This window comes from Oryza glaberrima, chromosome 7 (assembly GCF_000147395.1).
Source record: "Oryza glaberrima chromosome 7, OglaRS2, whole genome shotgun sequence".
NCBI classification, from domain to species: domain Eukaryota; kingdom Viridiplantae; phylum Streptophyta; class Magnoliopsida; order Poales; family Poaceae; genus Oryza; species Oryza glaberrima.
The window spans coordinates 5,064,701-5,086,604 of NC_068332.1; the positions used below are offsets into that span (position 1 = coordinate 5,064,701).

The 21,904-nt window shown below is 43.1% G+C and overlaps 3 protein-coding genes across 3 annotated transcripts; 2 read left to right on the forward strand and 1 right to left on the reverse strand.

Moving 5' to 3' along the window:
• Window positions 1-2,303: 2,303 nt before the first annotated feature.
• On the forward strand, window positions 2,304-3,950 carry LOC127778525 (AAA-ATPase At3g28610-like). The gene has a single exon (XM_052305143.1). It carries the CDS (start codon window positions 2,304-2,306, stop codon window positions 3,903-3,905), a length of 1,602 nt encoding a protein of 533 aa, XP_052161103.1. The 3' UTR covers window positions 3,906-3,950.
• Window positions 3,951-7,671: 3,721 nt separating this feature from the next.
• Window positions 7,672-9,494, reverse strand: LOC127778526 (AAA-ATPase ASD, mitochondrial-like). The gene has a single exon (XM_052305145.1). The coding sequence runs from the start codon at window positions 9,473-9,475 to the stop codon at window positions 7,976-7,978; it is 1,500 nt and encodes a 499-aa protein (XP_052161105.1). The 5' UTR covers window positions 9,476-9,494; the 3' UTR covers window positions 7,672-7,975.
• A 2,635-nt stretch (window positions 9,495-12,129) lies between these two features.
• Window positions 12,130-18,780, forward strand: LOC127779918 (protein EARLY FLOWERING 5). The gene is made up of 9 exons (XM_052306849.1): window positions 12,130-12,367; window positions 14,036-14,129; window positions 14,972-15,057; window positions 15,609-15,658; window positions 15,746-15,815; window positions 15,897-15,978; window positions 16,098-16,498; window positions 16,645-17,172; window positions 18,056-18,780. The coding sequence occupies exons 1-9, from the start codon at window positions 12,287-12,289 to the stop codon at window positions 18,275-18,277; spliced, it is 1,614 nt and encodes a 537-aa protein (XP_052162809.1). The 5' UTR covers window positions 12,130-12,286; the 3' UTR covers window positions 18,278-18,780.
• The last annotated feature ends 3,124 nt before the right edge of the window (window positions 18,781-21,904 follow it).

Genomic DNA, 21,904 nt, shown 5'->3' on the forward strand with positions numbered 1-21,904 from the left:
AATAGTTGTTTGGCTATCCTTGGCATTGTAGTTGATCGGTCGTCTATATCATGTTGTTTGGCCATCCTAGTGTCAATATGGGAAAGATGTATCCAGTGTATTTTGTCTTCGAAATACGGAACAAACACAAATGCTAATATACACATGCATACTTATCCATGTGAAAACCGTCTATACCCTAGCTCCATGAGCATGTTCGAGAAACCTCCAAAATTCATCGTAATTTCAGACAGTCAAATCACGTGCATTCTTTTCTAGACAGTCAAACCGGATGCATTTAACTTTCAGAACGAGACCCCGGAGTCAAGGCTGCCGCATTGCTGACTGTGCAATCTAGTAACGCAAAGAGAAGGCACTCTCAAACCTAAAAGTTCATCCACTCATTTTATCCATTTCTCAAGTTCTATCAAATATTCAAATCCACTGCCACAATCAAACAATGAGAGTTGTACTGTATTTATGCTTGCTGATGTACATGCACCACAGATTACAGATTTTTAAATATAATGTGACTCAAAAAACTGATGAAGTGACTAAGCATGTTGATTATGTTGAAGTTTCTTTACAATCGACGGATACGCCAAAAACTTCACGTTGATATGGTATCGATGGTCGGTAAATTAAAACTTAAAACCTCGTGCTTGCTGCGATGCAGGATATATATGTTATTATTTTATTTGATAATTGATATATATGATATCTTTACTTAAATACATTATATTGGAAGTTTTCTAAATGGGTGATTAGAGATTCATGAGTCAGTACTTACAACAGTTTGGTGTGGTTCACGTACTAATCATTTTAGTGCTATCGGGAAGTAGAGTGAAATAACATGAATGAGCTAGCTAATTCCTTGCCAAATCTTCGATGTGTTAAATGAACAACCAATTAACTAATGAGCCCGTATGACACGAGAGGAATAATCATCAGATACACCTAGTGGGAAACAAATGTAGAATTACAGATGATAAAAACGAGGCATATGCACAGATGAGAGATGCTTAATTAGAATCAAAGTAAAAGAATAACAATCAAGATTTATGAAATTTGCTTAGGATTAATGATAAGCTGTCCGAGGAGATAAGAATTGGTAATGTAGGCAGATTGGCACCAAATTTGGGCTCCTTTGCCCGTGGGAAAGAAAAATATGGCACTAATTCAAGAGATACGTGAATTGATACTCTTTCATGCGTACAAATGCTTAATTACTATAGGACTAAAATAGCACTGATCAAGATTTTATGAATTTTGCGAATGATTACTAGTTGTGAGTGTGCCAGTGATAAAGTCTACTACGAGATAAAAAAGAATGATATTGCAGATAGTGAGCAGGTAAATTGGCAAAAGTTCTTGCTATTCAAGGTTGATATTTGTTATTTTTATTTCTACTCTATAAGTCGAAGTTTAATTTACATGTTTTTAATAGTATATCATATATTGATTTATATTTTCAATTTTCTTTAAAAATAATGAATAACTTTTATCATTCATGATGTACGTCCTCTCAAGTGAAAAAAAAAACTATTAGTACTTTCTACTTTCGAAGGTTGGCTCTCTATGTGCCTCATTTTGCATCTCTATCCGTTTCCCTTAAGCGCGATTCGGCGATTGTTGCATAGATTTTTACCCTTTTAAGGTGGTTTTTACCCCTTTTTCTTTCAATGGAAGTTCTATAAGGAAATATGGTCATCTACCTCCATCCATAAACATAAAGGATTTTTTTTCGAGAATTACACAGTACAACACAGACACTAACAACGAATATGTTAGGGAAAAAATAATTACAACAAACATCCCTTAAGCTGCCATTCAATCCCTCAACCTTTCACATTTTACACTTCAAGTCCTGATAAATATGTCAAAAGTATAACTAAGGTAATGTCTTATATCGCTAGTACTTTGATGTTTGATAAAATTGGCATAATCCCTTATTCTTCAGTCCTGTTAAATAGTATGTCAAAATTTCACTTTTACATGAGCAAATATTTATCTTTTTTTACAAGGAATATCAATTCTTCTTTTTTCCCCACATGTTTTTGTCAATAATAAGAGACATGAAGTAAGCTCTCGGATTATCCGAGTCGGATAGCATATTAGCATCCTGTAAATTTCCATAGAAAATCATACGTAGTAATACTTCGTAAATCCGTATCCTACACGGTCAAGAACTTCAAGTTCGCCATGAACTCGGCTGATCCATGAGACCATGAATAATTCATCCGCACCATAAATCCGGAACGCGTGCGCTGCGTGGCATACGCAGGTGTTCGACCAAGAAAAAACCGCAGCAGCCGCCGCCCGCCATGGCTGCCACGGCGGCGGAGACCGCCGCCGCCGCCACCGCCACCGCCGGCGGCTGCAGGGTCGTGCGGTGGCGGCGCTGGACGTTCGCCAGCCTGGGCGCGCTGCTGTCCAACCTCGGCCCGGTGTGGTTCCTCGTCGCGCCGCTGCTCGCCGCGTACGCGCCGCGGCGGCTGCTCCTGACCTACTTCAACCTCGTCCTCCGCCGCCGGGCGCGCCGCCTGCTCGCCGCCGTCGACCCCTACGTCACCGTCGACATCCCCGACCCCGGCGCCGCCGACGCGCACCAGCAGTACTACCACCACCGCTCCAGGCTCGGCGGCCGCCGCGCCGGCGACAACGCGTACGAGGAGGTGAAGGCGTACCTGAGCGCCGCGTGCTCGTCGGAGGCCCGCGAGCTCCGCGCCGAGGCCGCGGCGGAGGGCCGCGGCCTCGTCGTCAGCATGCGCGACGGGCAGGACGTCGCCGACGAGTTCCGCGGCGCCACCATGTGGTGGTCGTCGGTGGACGAGGAGCAGCAGGGCGGCGGCGCGCGGCGGCGCAGCCAGCGGCTCACGTTCCACCAGCTCCACCGGCGGCTCGTCGTCGACGAGTACCTCCCCCACGTCCGCCGCCGCGGCCGCGAGCTCCTCTTCCACAACCGCCGCCGCCGCCTCTACACCAACAACAAGAGCCTCAGCTACAGCAGCGTCTACCACAAGGCGTGGAGCTACGTCAACTTCGACCACCCGACCACGTTCGAGACGCTGGCCATGGAGCCGGCCAAGAAGGCGGCGATCATGGACGACCTCGACGCGTTCCGGCGAAGCGGGGAGTTCTACCGCCGCGCCGGCAAGCCGTGGAAGAGGGGGTACCTCCTGCACGGCCCGCCCGGCACCGGCAAGTCCACCATGATCGCCGCCATGGCCAACTACCTCGACTACGACATCTACGACGTCGAGCTCACCATGGTGAGCGACAACAACGACCTCCGCAAGCTGCTGATCGAGACGACGAGCAAGTCCATCGTCATCATCGAGGACATCGACTGCTCCCTCGACCTCACCGGAGACCGCGCCACGCGGCGTCCCGGCGAGATCCGCGGCGGCGGCAGCATGGTCACCCTCTCCGGCCTGCTCAACTTCATCGACGGGCTCTGGTCGGCGAGCGGCGGCGAGCGCGTCGTCGTGTTCACCACCAACCACGTCGAGAAGCTGGACCCGGCGCTCATCCGCCGCGGCCGCATGGACATGCACATCGAGATGTCCTACTGCCGCGCCGCCGCGTTCAGGACGCTGGCCAAGAACTACCTCGACGTCGACGCCCACCACCTGTTCGACGCCGTGGACGACATACTGGACAAGGAGGACATCACGCCGGCCGACGTCGCCGAGTGCCTCATGGCGGCCAAGCGCTCCTCCGACTCCGATGTGACCTCCTCCCTCGAGTTCTTGGTCGACGAGCTCAACAAGAGAGCAATGGAGAACGCCAAGGCGGTGGCCGAAGCGAAGGCGAGGGCGGAGGCGGAGGCGGAAGCCAAGGCAATGGCTGACGACGACTCGGAGGAAGACGACGACAATTATTCGGATGATTACACTGACGACGACGACTACGACGACGATTGATTCAAGCTAAGAACTCAAAATGCACAAGAAGATACAAAGAATCAACGGTCAATTCTCTGCGAAAACTGATACTGTTGCACTGACTGATGTGTAGCTGTTCGAACTTCGAAATGAAATTTAAATGTAGCTGGTGTTTGGTTCATTTCCTGTAAATTCAAATGTAAGATACTAAGATGAATCTAATTAGTAGGGATGATTGCGTTGATCCTTTTTTTTTCATGTGCTGGAAGTTTATAGAAGCAGATGACCAATTGTAGAACCTGGTTCCGAGCATTTTTAGAAGAGCAATTTTACGATACCTCATGGTATCTTCCCAAGGACCGTAAAATTGTTCTTTTTTAGAAAGTTCGGAGTTTGGCAATAGTTTACTTGAGTGTGTACTTTTGACATTGCAAAATTTCATTTGTGAGTTTTCGATTTTGAAATTGTCCCACTTGTCACTGATCTGAATTATATCACTGTTTGCTACAAGGACAGTGAGCATTTGTGTGCTGAATCTGATGAGATTTACCATGTCTTTGTGCTTGTTGTGCACTCATGTAAGGATATATAAATATCACAGAAAGCAATCTTGAAATAATGAAATTGTTGTGAATTTTCTGTCCTTTTACTGATGCTATTTGGATAATTTTACCATCCTTGATAAGTACGTAAATTTTGGTAAAAAATAATTAATGTAAAATTTAGGTATCTCAAGGTACTTTCGTAAGGATCATAAAATTTTGCATGTTATGTACATGTTGTATTCAAAGTCCGTGTCAGATATGAAAGAGAACACTGGCCAAATTTGATATAAATTATGAAGATTTTGTATTTTTTATAAGGGAAAATATTTTATTATTTCAAAGTTATTTTTGCCATTTAGGCCGTTTAGGTGAGGACCAATTTCCTTGTGCAAAAATAAATTTCAAGTGGGAAGGAGAAATATCAGAACTTAAAGTGGAAAAGGCAAAATTCAAATGGAAGAACAAGATATCGAAATTCGGAGCATGAAAAACAAAATACAATTGGGCAAAAACATCAAATTTCTACCCACCGTATCCTGTAATTCTTTGTACGATACTTTTACAATGATGTGATACATTCCATTTTTCTACCGACAGCTATCAACTGCCCATTGTAAGGACATCTAATACCGGTGAAACGCAACTTTATCTACAGGTTCTTCTTCAGCGTACAACACTTAAGTCCTTAACGAAGAAATTAATTTCCAGTCTACTTTATGTCTTTATCATGCATGACAGAGCAACAAGGATGTGAAGTTGTAAAAGGTAATTTGGCCGGTAGTTGTAAAAGCATATCGGCAGATTGACAAATACGTTGCCAGAAATGTAAAAAATCCTGAAAACCGAAACAAACGGAGAACTAACAAGAAATTGGAAAGTGAAGAATTCAATGATAAAAAGGAAATCTGCATCATAGACTTCAAATTTTCAGTTAGGTTTTCCAGAATTGACATGAGATTGGTGAAAAGATTCTTGTCAAGATGTCCAATTGACTGGTGTCAGCATCTAAGCTGAAGGTATTGAAGAAACTGAGGGCCTTTTGGATTGAAGTCAAAATATACCCTACCAATATTTTGGTAGCTTAAATAGTAGACATGTCAGTTGGTTTTGGTTTGAAGTCAAATTATTGGCATTGCCAATGTCTAACTTGGTACTTTCTAGATTATAATCAAGGTTTCGATTTCTTATTGGCATAAAACCAAATGCTACTTTACCCTGCCAAAGAATTTGTAGTGCCAAAGTTTGTCTAGGTTTTGGCACTACCAACATTTTGGTAGTGTATTGAACCAAACAAGCCTTGAACAAATTTTGTATAGGAGTGCTTCTATTCAGATGTGTATGATTCAGCGGTGGTTTCTTCCTTATTTGAAACAATGTAAATTTTCCTAGATTATGCGACGATTGAACTATTTCTCGTGAAACTCCTAAGTTCCAAGCTGCCCCCTTCTGTTTCAGGTTATGGCTTGATTGGACAAGTTTCAAATACTTTACGTTTGGCCGTGTTTATTTCACACCGAAGTTTGAAAGTTTGGTTGAAATTGGTATGATGTGATAGAAAAGTTGTGTGTGTATGAAAGGTTTGATGTGATGGAAAGTTGGAAGTTTGAAAAAAAAAACTTTGGAACTAAACAGGGCCTATAGCATGCGGTTTTATTTCCCCTGGATTCCAGTTGAAACCGAATTGTCATAGTCCAGACATCATACATTTGAGAGGGAGATTGAAGGCCTGAACTTGATCCCAACCATACTGCTCTTCAAAGGACAGCATCTCCTGCAGAAAAACAGGAAAAGAAAAGGAACTTGCAAACAATCACATGCAATGCATGCTTGCACATTGTCACCCCTTCCTCCAATTTAAGATGGGCCTGGATGGATCTTTGACCCTAGCCCTTGTCATGGTGATGTGCCAAGACACAAATCCAGATGCAATGCAAAGGCTCAGGGCCTGTTTAGTTCGCGAAAAGAAAATTTTTGGGTGTCACATCGGACGTTTGACCGGATGTCGGAAGGGGTTTTCGGACACGAATGAAAAAACTAATTTCATAACTCGCCTGAAAACTGCGAGACGAAGCTTTTGAGCCTAATTAATCCGTCATTAGCACATGTAGATTACTGTAGCACTTATGGCTAATCATGGACTAATTAGCGATAAGAGATGTGAGAAGTACCAAAAATTTCGAGTGATAATTTGCGATAGTCATGAAGTTACTAAGAGGTACTATAAATTGGCAAGAAAAAACACTATGTTTATTTCATAACCAAACTAAACCAAGGCAAAAAAAATGCTGATGACAAAAAATAGTCATCTACTTGGTTTTAGCTAAAATATTACCATTGTCTAATTATTTGGCATAGTTCAATGCCAAAATGCAACTTTAGTATAGAACCAAATAAAGGTCTAGCCGGTTTTTGCCAAAATTTTTTTGGCAATGATCAATTATTGCCTACCAACACCAAAAGTATTACGAGGAGATGCATTTGCTAGTGTAATGGTAGGAGTGTGTGGTTTTAACCCAAGTCCCCGAGATCTCATGTTTGATTCTTAATAATCTCACATATTTTTCTTAATTATTCGACACTAGGGTATGTCCGTTACCAGTGTTTTGAGAAAGGGCATCATCGTTTGGCTTTTTTCGTAATAAGCCAAAACGGCTTATTAGAGAATAAAAATAAATTTGTAGGTAAATCTTTTATATATGTGTTCTCGGTGACTTAAAAAGCTAATGCTGAAAAAGAAATTACGTTGAAAATATCTTAAAATCAATGTCAAAATTAAGTTTGAAAATTTAAATTTTGGCTTTTTCTTTGGCTGAATAGGCCATCCGATGGGGCTGAAAGATTTTCAGTGCACGTGAAACGAGAACACTCATTAGCACATGTTAACATAGCGCTAGCTATTATAAACTTGAAAAATAGATTTATTTGATTTAAAAAACAACTTCTATATAGATTTTCTTTTTAAAAAAACTCATCAATTAACATTTTAAAAATGTGTTAACGGAAAATAAAGAAGTTAATGTTTGTAGTTGAATAACAAACGGGGCCTAAGTTCCTTGTGATTGTCTAGTATATTTTTATTTTTTTAAAAAAAAGGAAGTGGCCATGGTTCTCTTCATGTCAAGAATTACTCAATGCCATTTCATTGCTATAAATGTACCAAGGACATTCCCAAATCCCAATCCTTATCCGCAGTATGGTACTCCTAGATTCGTTTTGTGTTGCATCAGCCTGACAAGAAAGCAGCAGCTTTTGCTTTTCAAACTCTGCTTGAAACCGTACTTTCCTTGAAAGCTGGGTGCATCAAGCAGTCAAATTTTCAGCCTCAAACACAACCTGTGAGGTTGTGATCATCCAATATTCCAATCCATTCGAATTGAGTTGACAACAACATCAGTTCATTGTTAATCTTGTGATGCATTGTAATCATAACAAGATTAACAACTAATCATCTCCTACGTTGGTAGCAAACTAACAGCAGAGCTGAACACAATTCTACTTTCTTGATGCAGATGATAGAGATAAATTTGTTATTAATTAACCTGATAATTCTGCAGTTAAGCTAAGCTACTCATCCACCACTGTCTCCTCCTCCTCCACTGTCTCCTTCCCCTTGGCCTTCTTCTCCAGCGCCTTCACCAAGCTGGCGAGGCAGGCGGCAGCCTCGTCGGCGGCGGCTGTGGCGCACTTGCGCATCAGGTGCTCGGCGACGTCGGCCGGGGTGATCTTGATCCTGGCGTCCTGGAGGAGCGAACGCACGTCGTCGAACAGGTGGTGGGCGTCGATGGCGAGGTAGTTCTTGGCCAGGATCTTGAACGTCTCGAAGCAGCAGTATGACATCTCGATGTGCTTGTCCATGCGGCCTCGCCGGATCAGCGCCGGGTCCAGCTTGCCGACATGGTTGGTGGTGAACACGACGATGCGCTCGCCGCCGCACGCCGACCAGAGCCCGTCGATGACGTTGAGGAGGCCGGAGAGCGTCACCTTGCTCGCGCTCTCGTCCTTGGCGGCGTCGACGGGCTCGGCGGCGGCGGCGGCGGCGTGAGGAGACCTCTTCTTGCGCTTGCCGGTGAGGTCGACGGAGCAGTCGATGTCCTCGATGACGATGATGGACTTGCCCTTGGTCTCGATGAAGAGGCGCCGGAGGTCGGTGTTGGTGGCGACGGACGTGAGCTCGACGTCGTAGATGTCGTAGTCGAGGTAGTTGGCCATGGCGGCGATCATGGTGGACTTGCCGGTGCCGGGCGGGCCGTGCAGGAGGTAGCCGCGCTTCCACGCCTTGCCGATGCGGGCGTAGTAGTCCTTCCCGTCCCGGAACGCGTCGAGGTCGTCCATGATGTCCTTCTTCTTGGCCGGGTCCATGGCGAGCGTGTCGAACGTCGACGGGTGCTCGAACGCCACGTAGCTCCACGCCGACTTCCTGTACCGGTCGCCGCCGGCGTTGGTGAACAGCTTGCGGCGGCGGTTGCGGAGCATGATGGCACGGCCCTCGCGGCAGACGTGCGGGAGGTAGGAGTCGACGACGAGGTCGCGGTGGCGCCGGTGGAACAGGAGCCGGTACGCGCGGCGGTCGTCGTCGTAGACGACGCCGCCGCCGCCGAACCAGGGAGACTCGTAGCGCCGCCCGCCGCCGGAGGAGACGGAGTTCCACCACACGGTGGCGCCCTGGAACACGTCGTAGACCTCCTCGCCGTCGCCCATGGTGAGCAGGAACCTGTCGCCGCCGCCGTCGCGGGCGGCGCGCTCCGCGCGCAGCGACCGCGCCCGGCGCGCGCACCGGTGGCTGAGGTACGCCTTGGCCTGCTCGTAGACGTCCCCGAGCTTCATCCTCTCGCCGCAGTGCTCGCTGATGGTGACGGTGAGGTAGGGGTCCACGAGCCCGGCGAGCCGCCGCGCGTGCCGCCGGAGGAAGCGGCCGACGAAGTGCTCGAACAGCTGCCGCGGCAGGAGCGGGCTCAGCATGCTCCACACGAACATCACGCCGGCGAGCGCCGACCCCATCCCGGCGAACCTCTCCACCACCCCCGCCGCCGCCGCCGCGCGCCTCATCCTCCTCGCCGCCGGCATTGCAAGCTCGCCTCGCCTGACCTTGCTGCCAAGTGCGTTAACTGTGTGACTGACCCTGTGTGAACTTGTAGTACTCGGAGCTGTCAGGATGTGGGCCCAGTGGTGGTCCCAGCTGTCAGTGTGATGAAGAAGAGAGGCTTTTCTTCTGTACTAGTCTGTACTTAAGATTTTTTTTGTTCTGACAAGATAATTTTGATTCTTGTGTGTACTGATAATCATGAGTCACTGGCATGTTGTTGGAGACAGAGGATTATTGTCCTTGATCATATCCCCATTGTTCCATGGGATTGAGAAACAGCCCTCACAAAGATTTTGTACTGGGCAGCTATTTTTTGTTGTTTAGAGCAAGATTCATGGTAGCATGGTGGCTGTTTTTTTGTTCTTTAGAACAAAGATTCTGGGATTTATTCCAGTTTGTTTAAACTGGTACTACCTTTTTTTCAGGTTCAAACAAGCCATTTTCTATTTTTAAAATATGTCTTGGATAGGATATGTAGAGGTGTAAAGATCCCAGACCATTTGGTACGGCCATACTTCGTCACGGTTTTGCCACATCTAAGATTAGATAAATTTAATCCATATAAGCTTTCATTTGTTTGCAGATGCAGTTGTAGCATGATTCCCTTCCAACGAATTAAATCACATACCTCAATTATTCAAAAAAAAAGTATGTTAAAATTCTCTTAAATTTGCTTGAGTTGTGAGTTGTGACAATGATTTTACCTAAGCCTTGCTATGCCACATTGCCATTAGCATCTTCAAGGATTCGTTGAAAAGTTAATGGCATCCAGTAAATAAAGGACAATATTTATGCCTGAAATTTCAGATCATCAAGTCTGTGAAATGCTGCAAGGAATCTCTGCTCTTGTGTGCATCCATCACAGCTCAGCCAGTCGATCGAACTGAACTTTGCAGCATGTTTGGCTGTGGTTAGATCTAGGATGAAAAGTTCTGACATATCTCACATTGGATATACGGACACACATTTGAAGTATTAAACATAGATAGACTAATAACAAAACAAATTACAGATTCCGTCTGTAAACTGCGAGATGAATTTATTAAGCCTAATTAATCCACCATTAGCAAATGTTTACTGTAGCGCCATATTGACAGATCATGGAGCAATTAGGATTAAAAGATTCGTCTCGCAATTTACATGTAATTTGTGTAATTAGTTTTTGTTTTTTATCTATAATTAATATTCTATGCATGTATCCAAACATTCGATGTGATATGGTAAAAAAATTTGTGGGATCTAAACATGCCCTTTGTCTCTATTATCTGTTCATCAGGCTATCCGGTTGCCCATGGTAGCGTTGGCTTGTGTAGGCGGCAGCTAGCTTATCTTGGGTTGGCTTCACCCAAAAAGAGAACAAGAACAAAATTGTTCAGAAGAAAGCAGCTCTACCACTTCGACTCGTTCAGTCCTCTTCAGATCAACTCCCTTTTCTTCTGAAAAGCTTCTTCAAGTCAGAGCATTTACAACGCTCTAGAGTGGCTGAGAGGGCAGGGAACCTCTCCTGCCCACATCAATGGGCGAAGCTGCCATGGACGATATTGAAATGTCATGAAATTGCCCTATCACAGAACGAGCAAACTCTCCATCTAAACTTAATTGATCTTAGATATCCATACAAAATCACATAAAGCTGGAGTATTTGATGACAGAATCTAGATAACATCTATTTCTCTATAACACTGTTTATGATTCAGACTCAGACGATGATGTCGTTGACGCCAGAAACCGCCGCCGCAAGAAGCGCAGTAGAGGCGAGTCCAAGCTCAACCTCTCCCGCCCCGTAGGGTAAACGCCGCCACGCTTGCCCGCATCTTCCCCTGCTCCGCCGCCACCTCCACTGCTCATGCACTGTATACCATTCGCTCAAGTCCGCTCCTCCTGACGGGATCCTCTCGTCCTCGTCGGCGTCAGCGTCGGTGTCCCTCTCGTCCCCGCCGGATCCCACTGTGGCGCGATGGCCGTCGTCCTGGTAGCTCGACGGCCGCCGCCCTCCTCCTCCCACCACCGTGCTCGCTTCCAGCCCTGTGTCACGCCGCGTCGTTCCTCGTCGTCGACGCCTCTCCTGCAACCACGATGGCGCGCCACCGTGGTGTCAGGGCAGACGGGCAGCTGGGCCTTCCCAGGCTCCCGTTGCCGCCGTCCTCCCCTTATCCCGCGTCTCCGCCGCCGGATGTAGCACCTCCTCTCCTGCCTCACCCCGCCTCCTCCCCACCTGCCGCCGCCCTGCCCGAATGAGATGAAGAGTGTGAGAGAGAGGTGGAGGTGAGAAAACAGTGGAAAGAAAGAGGTGATGATGTGAACAGTCTGACAGGTGGGCCCCACATAGATCCCACGCTGACTCAGCCACCACGTCGGATAAAACCGGGGTCAAAACCACCAAAAGACCTAAAATGAACAGTTTTGTAAGTTGATGGATGTCCTATATCTGGTTTTGTGGATGGAGAACGATTTTGTAATTTGATGACAAGTTGAGGGACCTTCGGTGTACTTTTTCCTAGAAAAATTGGGAGGAATTAGGTGGACCGACTGGGCCTTGCTCGCGTAAACGGGCCGTATCGTGCCTGGGCCGGCTGCACGGCGGTAACCAAACCGACCCACTCGTCTCTGTGACCCACCCGCTTCCACTCGCGACTCGCCAAGGGGACCAGACCACACCACTCCGGTCCGACTCCGACCCGAACCCCATCTCCTCTCTCTCCCCCCGCGGCTAAATCCGCCGCCGCCGCCGCTCGCCGCTCGCCGCCGTACGTCGCCGGTGGGGGAGAAGGGGAGGAGGGAAGGGGGGCAGGATGAAGACGACCAAGGGAGGGAAGGTCATGAACCCCACCGACGCCTTCCGCAAGGAGCAGCGGAAGAAGGAGCTCAAGCGGGTGAGTTCCTCCTCTCAAACCCTAGGGTTCGTATCATGCTATCACCCCGCGCGCGCGGGTCCGGGTCCGTGTGGGGGGGGTAGTGGAATTTGGCCTTGGGCAGAGGCGCGTTGTGATGTTCCTCATGCTTCGTTGACTGCTATGCGCCTGGTGATTTGATTCGTCAGGTTTACTGTTCTTTCGTCGATTTGGGCTATATCTGAGGTAGGAAAACATCGTAAATTAATTCGTACGATCGGTTCTACGCGAAATATGGTGGTTTTGATTCAGTTCCAATGTGGGATTTTTTTTTCATGCAATAAGCAATTAAGCATATTTCCATGGGCATCACTAAGATATTGCGGTTTAAGAGTTTCAATGCAACTGATAATCTAAGCAATTACTTGAATATCCATGGTGGTGTAAATGGTGCGTACTGCAAGTAAATTGATTCGCTTGGCAGCCTGCATTGTAGATTGTTGGATTCGTGATTTTCTTTTCACCTAGCCCTATATGTAGCGGGTTTGAGTAATATTAGGTGTTCAGGTGTAATTGGGATGAAAACGGATTTTTGGTTTATGGAACTTTTCCCTCTTTCATTTACAACTGCAAATAGTACCAAATTACCAATGGAACCAAATTACCAATTGAACTTTTCCCCTCTTGCATTTACAACTGCAAATACCAATTATATTGCCTCATAATTTTGCTGATTCTCCTGGTTAGCTGGAAAATTTTGTGGAGTGCCCATGATATTTTTTCCCCTGTACTTGAGCAACCTAGTGACTATATTGATCAGCTACTTTACTGCAATTGCTCTATGCTGCTGAGCAGGAGACCAGGAGTATCTTCATATGCACATTGATATAATGTTATAACATGCCATTTTATCTAGAAATGTGGCAACTGTTGTCACTGTTATCAAGTCACCCGACTAGTCGCGATTAGTCGTAAAATCGGTCAAGCTAGTCGACTAGAGAGCCACAACTCGACAAAATAGTATTAGTCGTGAAGTCGGTTAGTCGTAGATTAGTCGTAAAGTTGGTTGTAAATTAGTCGTAGCAAATCACTAATTCACCATGCTAATTGGCTTATTGTGTTTAGTACTTTTGTTTTATTTCTTGTTGACTTATTGTCTTGCTTTGCTACTCCATAGTCCATAGTTTATACTATGTATTGCATCCCCTGTTTTTGCATGACCAAGTCGTGGACAACTGGACAAGTTGTCGACTAGTCGACAAGTCGGTCCAGGGGTACCTCGACTTGACTTTACGACTTGACAACCATGATTGTTGCACGTGTACCCACTATCTGTATGACTGCTTGTATATTAGGGTTGGTTTGGTTCTGTACCTTGCCAAAATCTTGCCACATTTCGGTAGTGTAGAATGGCTAAGAGGTTTGATTTGGTGCTAAAATTGGGCTATTATGAGGCACATGGGCATTGCCAACATTTTTGTGGAAGAAGGTTTTGTTGGAGTGTTTGGTTTTTGCTACCTTGCCAAAATTTTGGTATTACCAAATTTTGGTAAGTGTAGCAAACCAATCTAGCCTATTACAGATTTTCTTTAATCTTGTACTCTTGTTAAGTTCTATTTCTTTTATGGTTGCTGATATAAATATGGTAGATACCAATTAGTTTGTTCTGTCCTCACATTCTAAATTCCCATCACCTTTTTTACTTGCCAGAATAAAAAAGAAAGGAAGAAAGTACGAGAGGTTGGGATTTTGAAAAAGGATCCAGAGGCTATACTGGAGCAGATTGAGAAACTGGAAAAGATGAGTAAGTATATTGCGCAATAACTTGTATTAGTGCATATCTGTATCTAGACAAAATTATTGAAACTAGTCTTTCTAGAAAAAAAAAGTTATTCTTTCTTGTTCTACAGACTTCTTTTCAAAGCTCAAATAATCATATTGTTTCTGTTTTGGTTGCACATTGGTGTGTTTCATTTACTCTGTAGTTATATTAATCATACCTGTTTAGGCAATATTAATTTAGACATGATTGTAATTCATGGTCTGTATGCTTTTTCTTTAACTTTCATCTGTGCTTTTATCAAGGTAAATGTGGTATCTATTCTTATTATTAGCTCCACTGGTGTTTCTAGGATGCTCTGTCAAACCTGTTCCATGTCTAAGGCATCTTAATGCATCACTCACAATATATATAAATATAAGCGGTGTTTTACCCAATATATATGTGGGTGGAATTTTTCTTGATTATGTGATATCTATCTTCCAGTTTTCATCTGTTCTATTTACTGGATGGCATTTCACTCACAATCTAGTTTTAGTGGATTTTGTTTTTAGGAGGCCTGATCCCTATCATTCAGCGAGTCAGCCGTCAGCACCATCATGTGGGCCCTTGTACCCTTTACAGATCCGATTCTTTGCCTAGTACATACTGGGGGGGGGGATCAAATTCCCCTTGCAATGCACTGGAATACAACTAATTTTGCCTCTTAGTCGCACTATATGTGTTACCGCAGCATTTTTGCCTGTTTTTTATTTATTTGCTTGCTTGGAGGAACTCTGTGCAACAGTGGATGTGTAGCATTTTTTTGTTAACTTTTAGCTAATTTGGTTTTCCTGAATAATAAAATTACTTTTTGGTTGAAACAGAGGCTGATGGTGCTCTCGATAAGGCTAGGAAACATAAGAAAAGGCAGCTTGAGGATACGTATAATCTTATTGTCAAGAAAAGAAAGGTATTTTTTCTTTCTGATATGTATTGAACCCTTCTTTTTTTTTGTGATAGCCCAGACTGTTTTTGCCAACAGTTATCATGCCATTTGTATTTACTATACAACATGCAGCTTTTAAACTGTCCACTTCCTAATTTTCCATTTACTTGGGGATATTTTGATACTGGTCTCTTACTCTATGTGCCATTGGATAATGATTTGTCGACCCCTTCCGTGACATTTTTGTACTATGACAATTGTCTTGGTTCACAAAAAATAGGATACCACAGCATTGGCAGAGATACGACTTGTTCAATTATTTGTATCAACTCTATTACAATCCAACTTAAGGTTCCTATGAATCATGCACATTTCTGACATGTTATTGTGCAAAATGGTTTTGTTTAATTGTTGGTTTCAATGTGTACCCATTGCTTCTGCACCTGCAAGTCTATTTGGGTGGCATTTGATTTGAACTTATAATGGCCAAAGAATCTCATGGATTGTACTATCATTAGCTTATTTTTCTTTCCTCCACACATGGTAGCCCATTAATTTCAAGTTATCTGTGCCAGGAATATGAAGAGAAAATGAAAGAAAAGGGTGAGCAACCAATTATGTTCAGGTGAGCTTTATCCTTTTTTTATGCATTCACTTTATTAAGTTTACGTAACTATTCTTGTAATTCAACATGTATTTCTTGTGCCTCCAGCCATCTTGGACCACCAAAGAGGCGGCCGGCAGCAGAGGAGGATGATAGAGCTAAAAATCCTAAGCCGGAGGTATGGTATTGATGATTTTTCACAAAGCATTGTATGTGTTGTTGCATATTGACTACAAATCTAACCAGCTTTGCATTGCAGGATTCTGTTTACTATCACCCAACCCTGAATCCATCTGGAGCACCACCACCTGGCAAACCTCCAATGTACAAATCTTCCATAGGTTAATATCCCTGGTTTCTGTGCCTAGTAGTTTCTTAAATCATCATTTTTTCCTTTAAAAAAATCTACTTGTAGGATGTTCTAGCAATTCTCAGTTTTTTTTTCTTGGTTGATATGCAGGGCCAAGGATCCCACTGCCTTCATCAAGCGCTGGTGCTTCATCTTCTATGCCAGGAACTGAAGAAGCAGGTCCTTCAACCCTGCCACCCCCTCCACCGCCCCCACCATTGCCTGCCTCTTCAGAACCTGTCGACCCATCTGCTGCATCTTTACCCCCTCTCCCACCCCCACCCCCGCCTCCACCTAAGCCTGCTAACATAGCAGGAGCACCCGGCTTACCTCTGCCACCCCCACCTCCACCTCCTCCTGGCCCACCTCCCAGAGAAATTGTGCCGGGTCAAACATTATTGCCGCCACCTCCGCCTCCACGGCCTTTGCAGCCATCACCCCTAGCTGGTACAAACGAATTTGCTAATAAGCAAACCATTGGAGAGGGTGCAAGCTTGACAGATTCTGCGCAGGTGCACTTTGAGTTTCTTTCTGTTGTCCAGAAAATTTTGAATCTTCTATTGTTCATGTATACTTTAGAGTAGTTCTTGGTTTTCATGTTTGTATGTTGTTTCCTGTTGTGATTTGTCTGAATGAACCTTGTCATCTTGTGTTGCAGGCAAAAGGTGCACTACCTCCACCACCTCCTGGTTTGATACGAAACTCAAGTGAAATGCAGAATGCCAATGAGGTTCCTGGTTTGAAAGAAGATGATAAAGTCACAAGGATCTTACCGCCGCCTCCACCACAGCCATCACATCTGCCACCTTTACCTCCAAGACCACCAACAATGCCTTCAATGCAACCGGATATGCTAGCTCCAGGAGTTCCCAGATTTCCTCCACCTCCACCACCACCAGATACAAGGCCACCATTTATGGCTCCTGGAGTTAATGCCAGGCCCCTTCCACCACCCCCTCCGGGATTACCTCCAGCACAGATGCAAATGGCACCCTTTGGTGTACCTCCTGGTCCACCACCAATGCTTCCGCCTCCATTTTATCCAGGACCCCCAATTCAAACAGGTGATTTTGCTGCCTTTGGTCCAAGGCCAAATGTACCTCAGCAGCCATCATATGTCAAGTCAGCTGCCCCAACAGTTGTAAAGAGACCATTAGCACAACATACTCCTGAGCTCACAGCTATGGTATGTGCTCTTTACTCTGGTTGATAACTTTACTAACATCAAGCTTGATTATTCTCTAAAAAAATATTAAGCACATTTAGAAAAGTATCGGAAGTGTTTGACACTGTTTGATCCTTATGATAGTAACTATAAAAGGCTTCTCTACATCTTTTATATATATTTCTTACTTTGACCACTGAAGGATTAGTTCTAAATACAGTTTTTTTTTAATTATCAAACACCTGTTGTCCATATAATGAGCTGATGAGATCTTTTAGACAGTTCTCTCAGGGCTGGCATGCCACATTTCTGCACCATCTCTTTGTGTAGAGAGTTCCCTCATGTATTGGATGTGGTTCTCATTGTAGACTTGCTTGTAGTTTACAGTATCCAGATCCACAATCTAGAACTCACAAAACTATATGCTTGCCACTGATTTCAATATGGTTATCTATCCTTCTAGAGCAAGTTTAATAGTAGAGCTAACTACTAGCTACAAGCCAATCTAAAAGTAGTATTAGAGCTAACATGTAGTATTATAGATTAGCTATAAGGTTCTCTATTTTTTTCTTCTTCTCACTTTTTCTCTCACTTATGTTATTAATGCATTTACCTTGGAGCATGTATAAGTCTAGCTCTTGCATGAGAGCTCACACTTTCTATTTTTCTTGTTCCCCTTCCTCCACATGAGCTTATAGTTGGCTAGCCCACTATTAAGCTTTCTCTTAACACTTACATAAATTTGCTTTCCCTTTATGTCATCATAAATAAACAAATTGGCCACGAACTTTTAAACAGCTGAGTTGGTCTAAGATTGCTATAGCTAATTGATTCATATATTTTGTGTTCCATTTACATAGTTTTAGATGCACCATTGTACTGAAAAACCATTGGTTGTTTACAGGTTCCTGCATCAGTTCGAGTTAAGAGAGAATCGGCTCTCCCCAAACCAAAACCAAAGGTGCAACAGTCAGCAACAACATCATCTTCTGCCCTGAAACCGTCAGTGGCTCCAATTAGATCTGAGCCCCGGCCTTCGTCCTCAGTATCCAAGCCACAAAGCATTGATGATTCCTACATGGCATTCTTGGAAGATATGAAGGAATTGGGTGCTCTTGATGAGTAGCTCAATTAGTCTGACTGCAAATTGCAGTTGTTGACATGAACTAAGCATGAGCCCTCTTTGTGTTAGGGCTCACGAGTAGGTTTTCATGTACTCAGAAACCATGTCCATTTCCCCATGAGAAAACGATATTCCAGATCTAGTTTTGTGAAAACGGGGAAACGTTCATAATCAAATATCAGTTGCTGTGCAACACAACTGTACCAAGTCAAATCAATAGAGCATGATTGCCTATCTTCACAGTTGTATGTTCAACGAGTTGCCCTGGCAGATATTCAAATTTAAACCACCAGTCGTGTGTGACACGACTAATAGCTTTGCTTAGCCCCTTGTATACATTCTGCATGACTGTTTAGCTTAGCTTATGCCACAGCTGTCATGAAATTGTGATATCTGTGGGTGCCTGAGTGAACTTGGTGCAAGCTAATTTTTGTTGCAATAATAGTGTATTGTTGTGGATACATTTCTAGCTGAATTTATCATACATTTCTAACTGGATTTATCAATGTTTATATGTGGGATATCATAAAGAATGCTTCTGCTTACAGGTTCTAAAAGTTGTAACAAAAATAATGTTTCTGCTTAGAAAACGTGTCAGTATGTATGTTCTTGTATCTCTTCCTGTCTGGAACTGACTACTCCAGGATTCATGTGGACATGTAGTAGCTCTTCACTTTGTGGTCTTCATGTTTTGAAAAGGAATCCTTGAAGCACGGATGATCCAGATAATCAGATTTTTATACTTGGCTAAGATTTCACATCTTCTTAATAACTTGTGCAATTGCTCACAGTATGCTAGTTCACCATCTTCAGTATTCCAAAACCCCATTTTCCCTAAAAACATTTTTTTTGATATGTCAACTCTCTTGTTCTTTTCATGAAGTTCCTGGACAAACATCTGTCACTCATTTATCTAAACATAGTAATTTATTATCTGTCTTGTAAAGTCAGCTTCAGCTCATTCGTCCATTAAAGAAGACAGAAAGATAAAGAAAAACTTATTCCCAGTCACTGTTGTCCGTTACTGTGTCACGTATCACATATTATTTCTAAGAAAACATATGATTTTCTTGATTAAATCATAAAACGGTACGCGATCTACATGTCATAGTTGATTTGAACAGAGCATAAATTGAATTGTGGGTTCATGATACTGTCGAAATAAATTATTCTCTGATTAGTGACTTCTCATGCCAGAAGAGACAATCTGAATTCTGAACTGGATATGGGTTTGCCTTCAGTTGACACTGACTTATTGTTCTCATTTCAATTGTGTACTTAATATGAGGTTGGATTATTTTAATCGTTTGACCTAAGCTAACCCATGAGTAACAGCAATATTCCCTTGGTTCCCTAGCATGATACAAGGGATCAAACAAGAACACCTTGAGCTCTTATAGTCATATATGGTTGCAATCTTTCCTCTGAACTTAACCTGTAGCCTGTAGGTCAACCATACAATATCCTGTTCCAAAGTTATTGTTATACACTTATTGGCACATGGAACAACAGCATCATAGATAAGAGTTGCCATTAAGCAGTTGGCATTTATAAAAACTATAACTTTGGTTCCATGTTTTCTTTAAAGAAAACAATTGCTTCAGTTTCCAGTTCATTTTGTGATGTTTTCCAAGAAAAGGTTTCGCTGAAGTTTCAGGAATAATGTAATATGTTGCTACTCGTCTTTCTTGTTGAATGCTAGATAACACGAGGTTTTCTGTACTAAAATTTCTGCATTTCGCGTATGTTCAACTCAAACTTAAACTTTTTTGTAGGTTGGATTAGTCATGTTACATACAAAATTCTATCGGTGACAGCTATGCACAGGAGTAGATAAATTTGCCTGGTGCAGTTGTATCCCAAATGTAGACATTTCTTCAATGTCAAATGGAGATATTTTTTCTCGTCTTGATAGCTTCCGTCAAATATTCCATATTTAGCTTTGCATAGGTAATTTTCTTTATTTAAATCCTATACAAAATGTTACCCTAAGAACAAGTAACTTTATTGTTCTGGGCACATCAATCCATATGCCCATAGTCAACTCCTTTTGTATAATTTTGCATGTAGGGAAAAAAAATCCTTTCACATATCATTTTCCTTAAGTTTCATCTAACCTTTTCGAATCTCTCAAAAGGTTCACTTAAAAATTATTTTGGACTTGCCTACCACCCAGGGTCAGTTCTTTCCCTGAAAAGGCATTGTTATTTGAACATTGTAAAAAGGTTTATAAAATTTATCCCTATATCATAATATATTACATATAGGCACATAAAGGCTTGGAGTGATGATTTGGTGACAGAAGAGGCAGCATGCATAACTTTGTCATTTGTAACTTTTGAGACCAAAATCACTGTCAGATATGATACTAATAATTAGTAGTAACTTCAGCTCCCCTACTACTGAGTGATCATAGCTGGGTTTTCCCCTAACCAGTGTGAGATATCTCCCACTGTTTATAAGTCCATTGATCCATGTGAGTACTCTTATCCAGTGTCAAAATACAAACCCACTTGCTCACTCTCTTTGACTTCAGTATCCTCATGTAAACAATTTTCTTCTAAAAATCTTCCCTTGGGGGCCTTAAAAGAAGCACAAATTTCAAGTATCCAAAGTAACCTACCTTCCTGTGCCTTTAATTAATCCAAACTACAACGACTCAAAGCTTTCATATCTTTCCAAGGTCAACTGTTGCTGTCTAATCATTTTTTTCTGTTACATTTGGACCTTCATGATCTATTGATATATCCCCACTTGTGTCAATGGTCCTGTATGAAAAAGGAAATTGCAATTAGGTAAGTCTCTTTAGACAGGCTTTGAACTATCTGGTCGTAAATTGACAACCAACCTTAAGAAAATCCAGGAGCTTTGTTGTGCAATTAGTACAGTGATGAAGAGGGTTTACAAGGCCACTGAAGAACTATCATGTCCCAGTTGACTGTCCAAGATGTTCCTTCTTAATGCAATGATATGCAGTTCTGCTGCATATTCGAGAAAAGAAAAACTGTCAAGATGTTCTGAATCTCTAATACCACTTGTTAGTTGTTATGACAATAGATGGTAAAGAGTAACACCAACTTTACCTTCTTGCTCTGACATGAAGATTTTACAAGTTACATGTAGCTTTGATGCTACTGTATGCTTTATTTCCTGATGGCATAAAAAAACAATACAATATTGTAGTTTGTAGTTCACTGAAAGTCTGAAACCGATGGATCTGGGATCTTCAGGTTCAAGAGTGAAAATATTCAGCTGATTGGGGCATTGGGTATTTGCAGTGAGCAAATTCTCTGAACTCCATACTTCAAATAGGCCGTTGACAAATTTGCTGTCGATTTCACCTTGTCACTTTCACAATCCAAACAAGCACATTTGTCTGCTCTCTCTCCATGCGACTTCCTTGTTTAATTAATTGCAAATTGGAGTGCATGACCAGATGCTAATGCTCATCTTATGATATATAATGTGTACAGAAAGTTGTCACCATCCAACACATGTGAACTTTCAGAAATCAGAATTTAATTCTACCCAAAAATTACCACTTGTTTGCCTTTTTTTACTACCAAATCTTGAATTTCTTGATCTTGCATTGGTCAATGGCTGCCTCCTACTTATATACTAGTATATAAG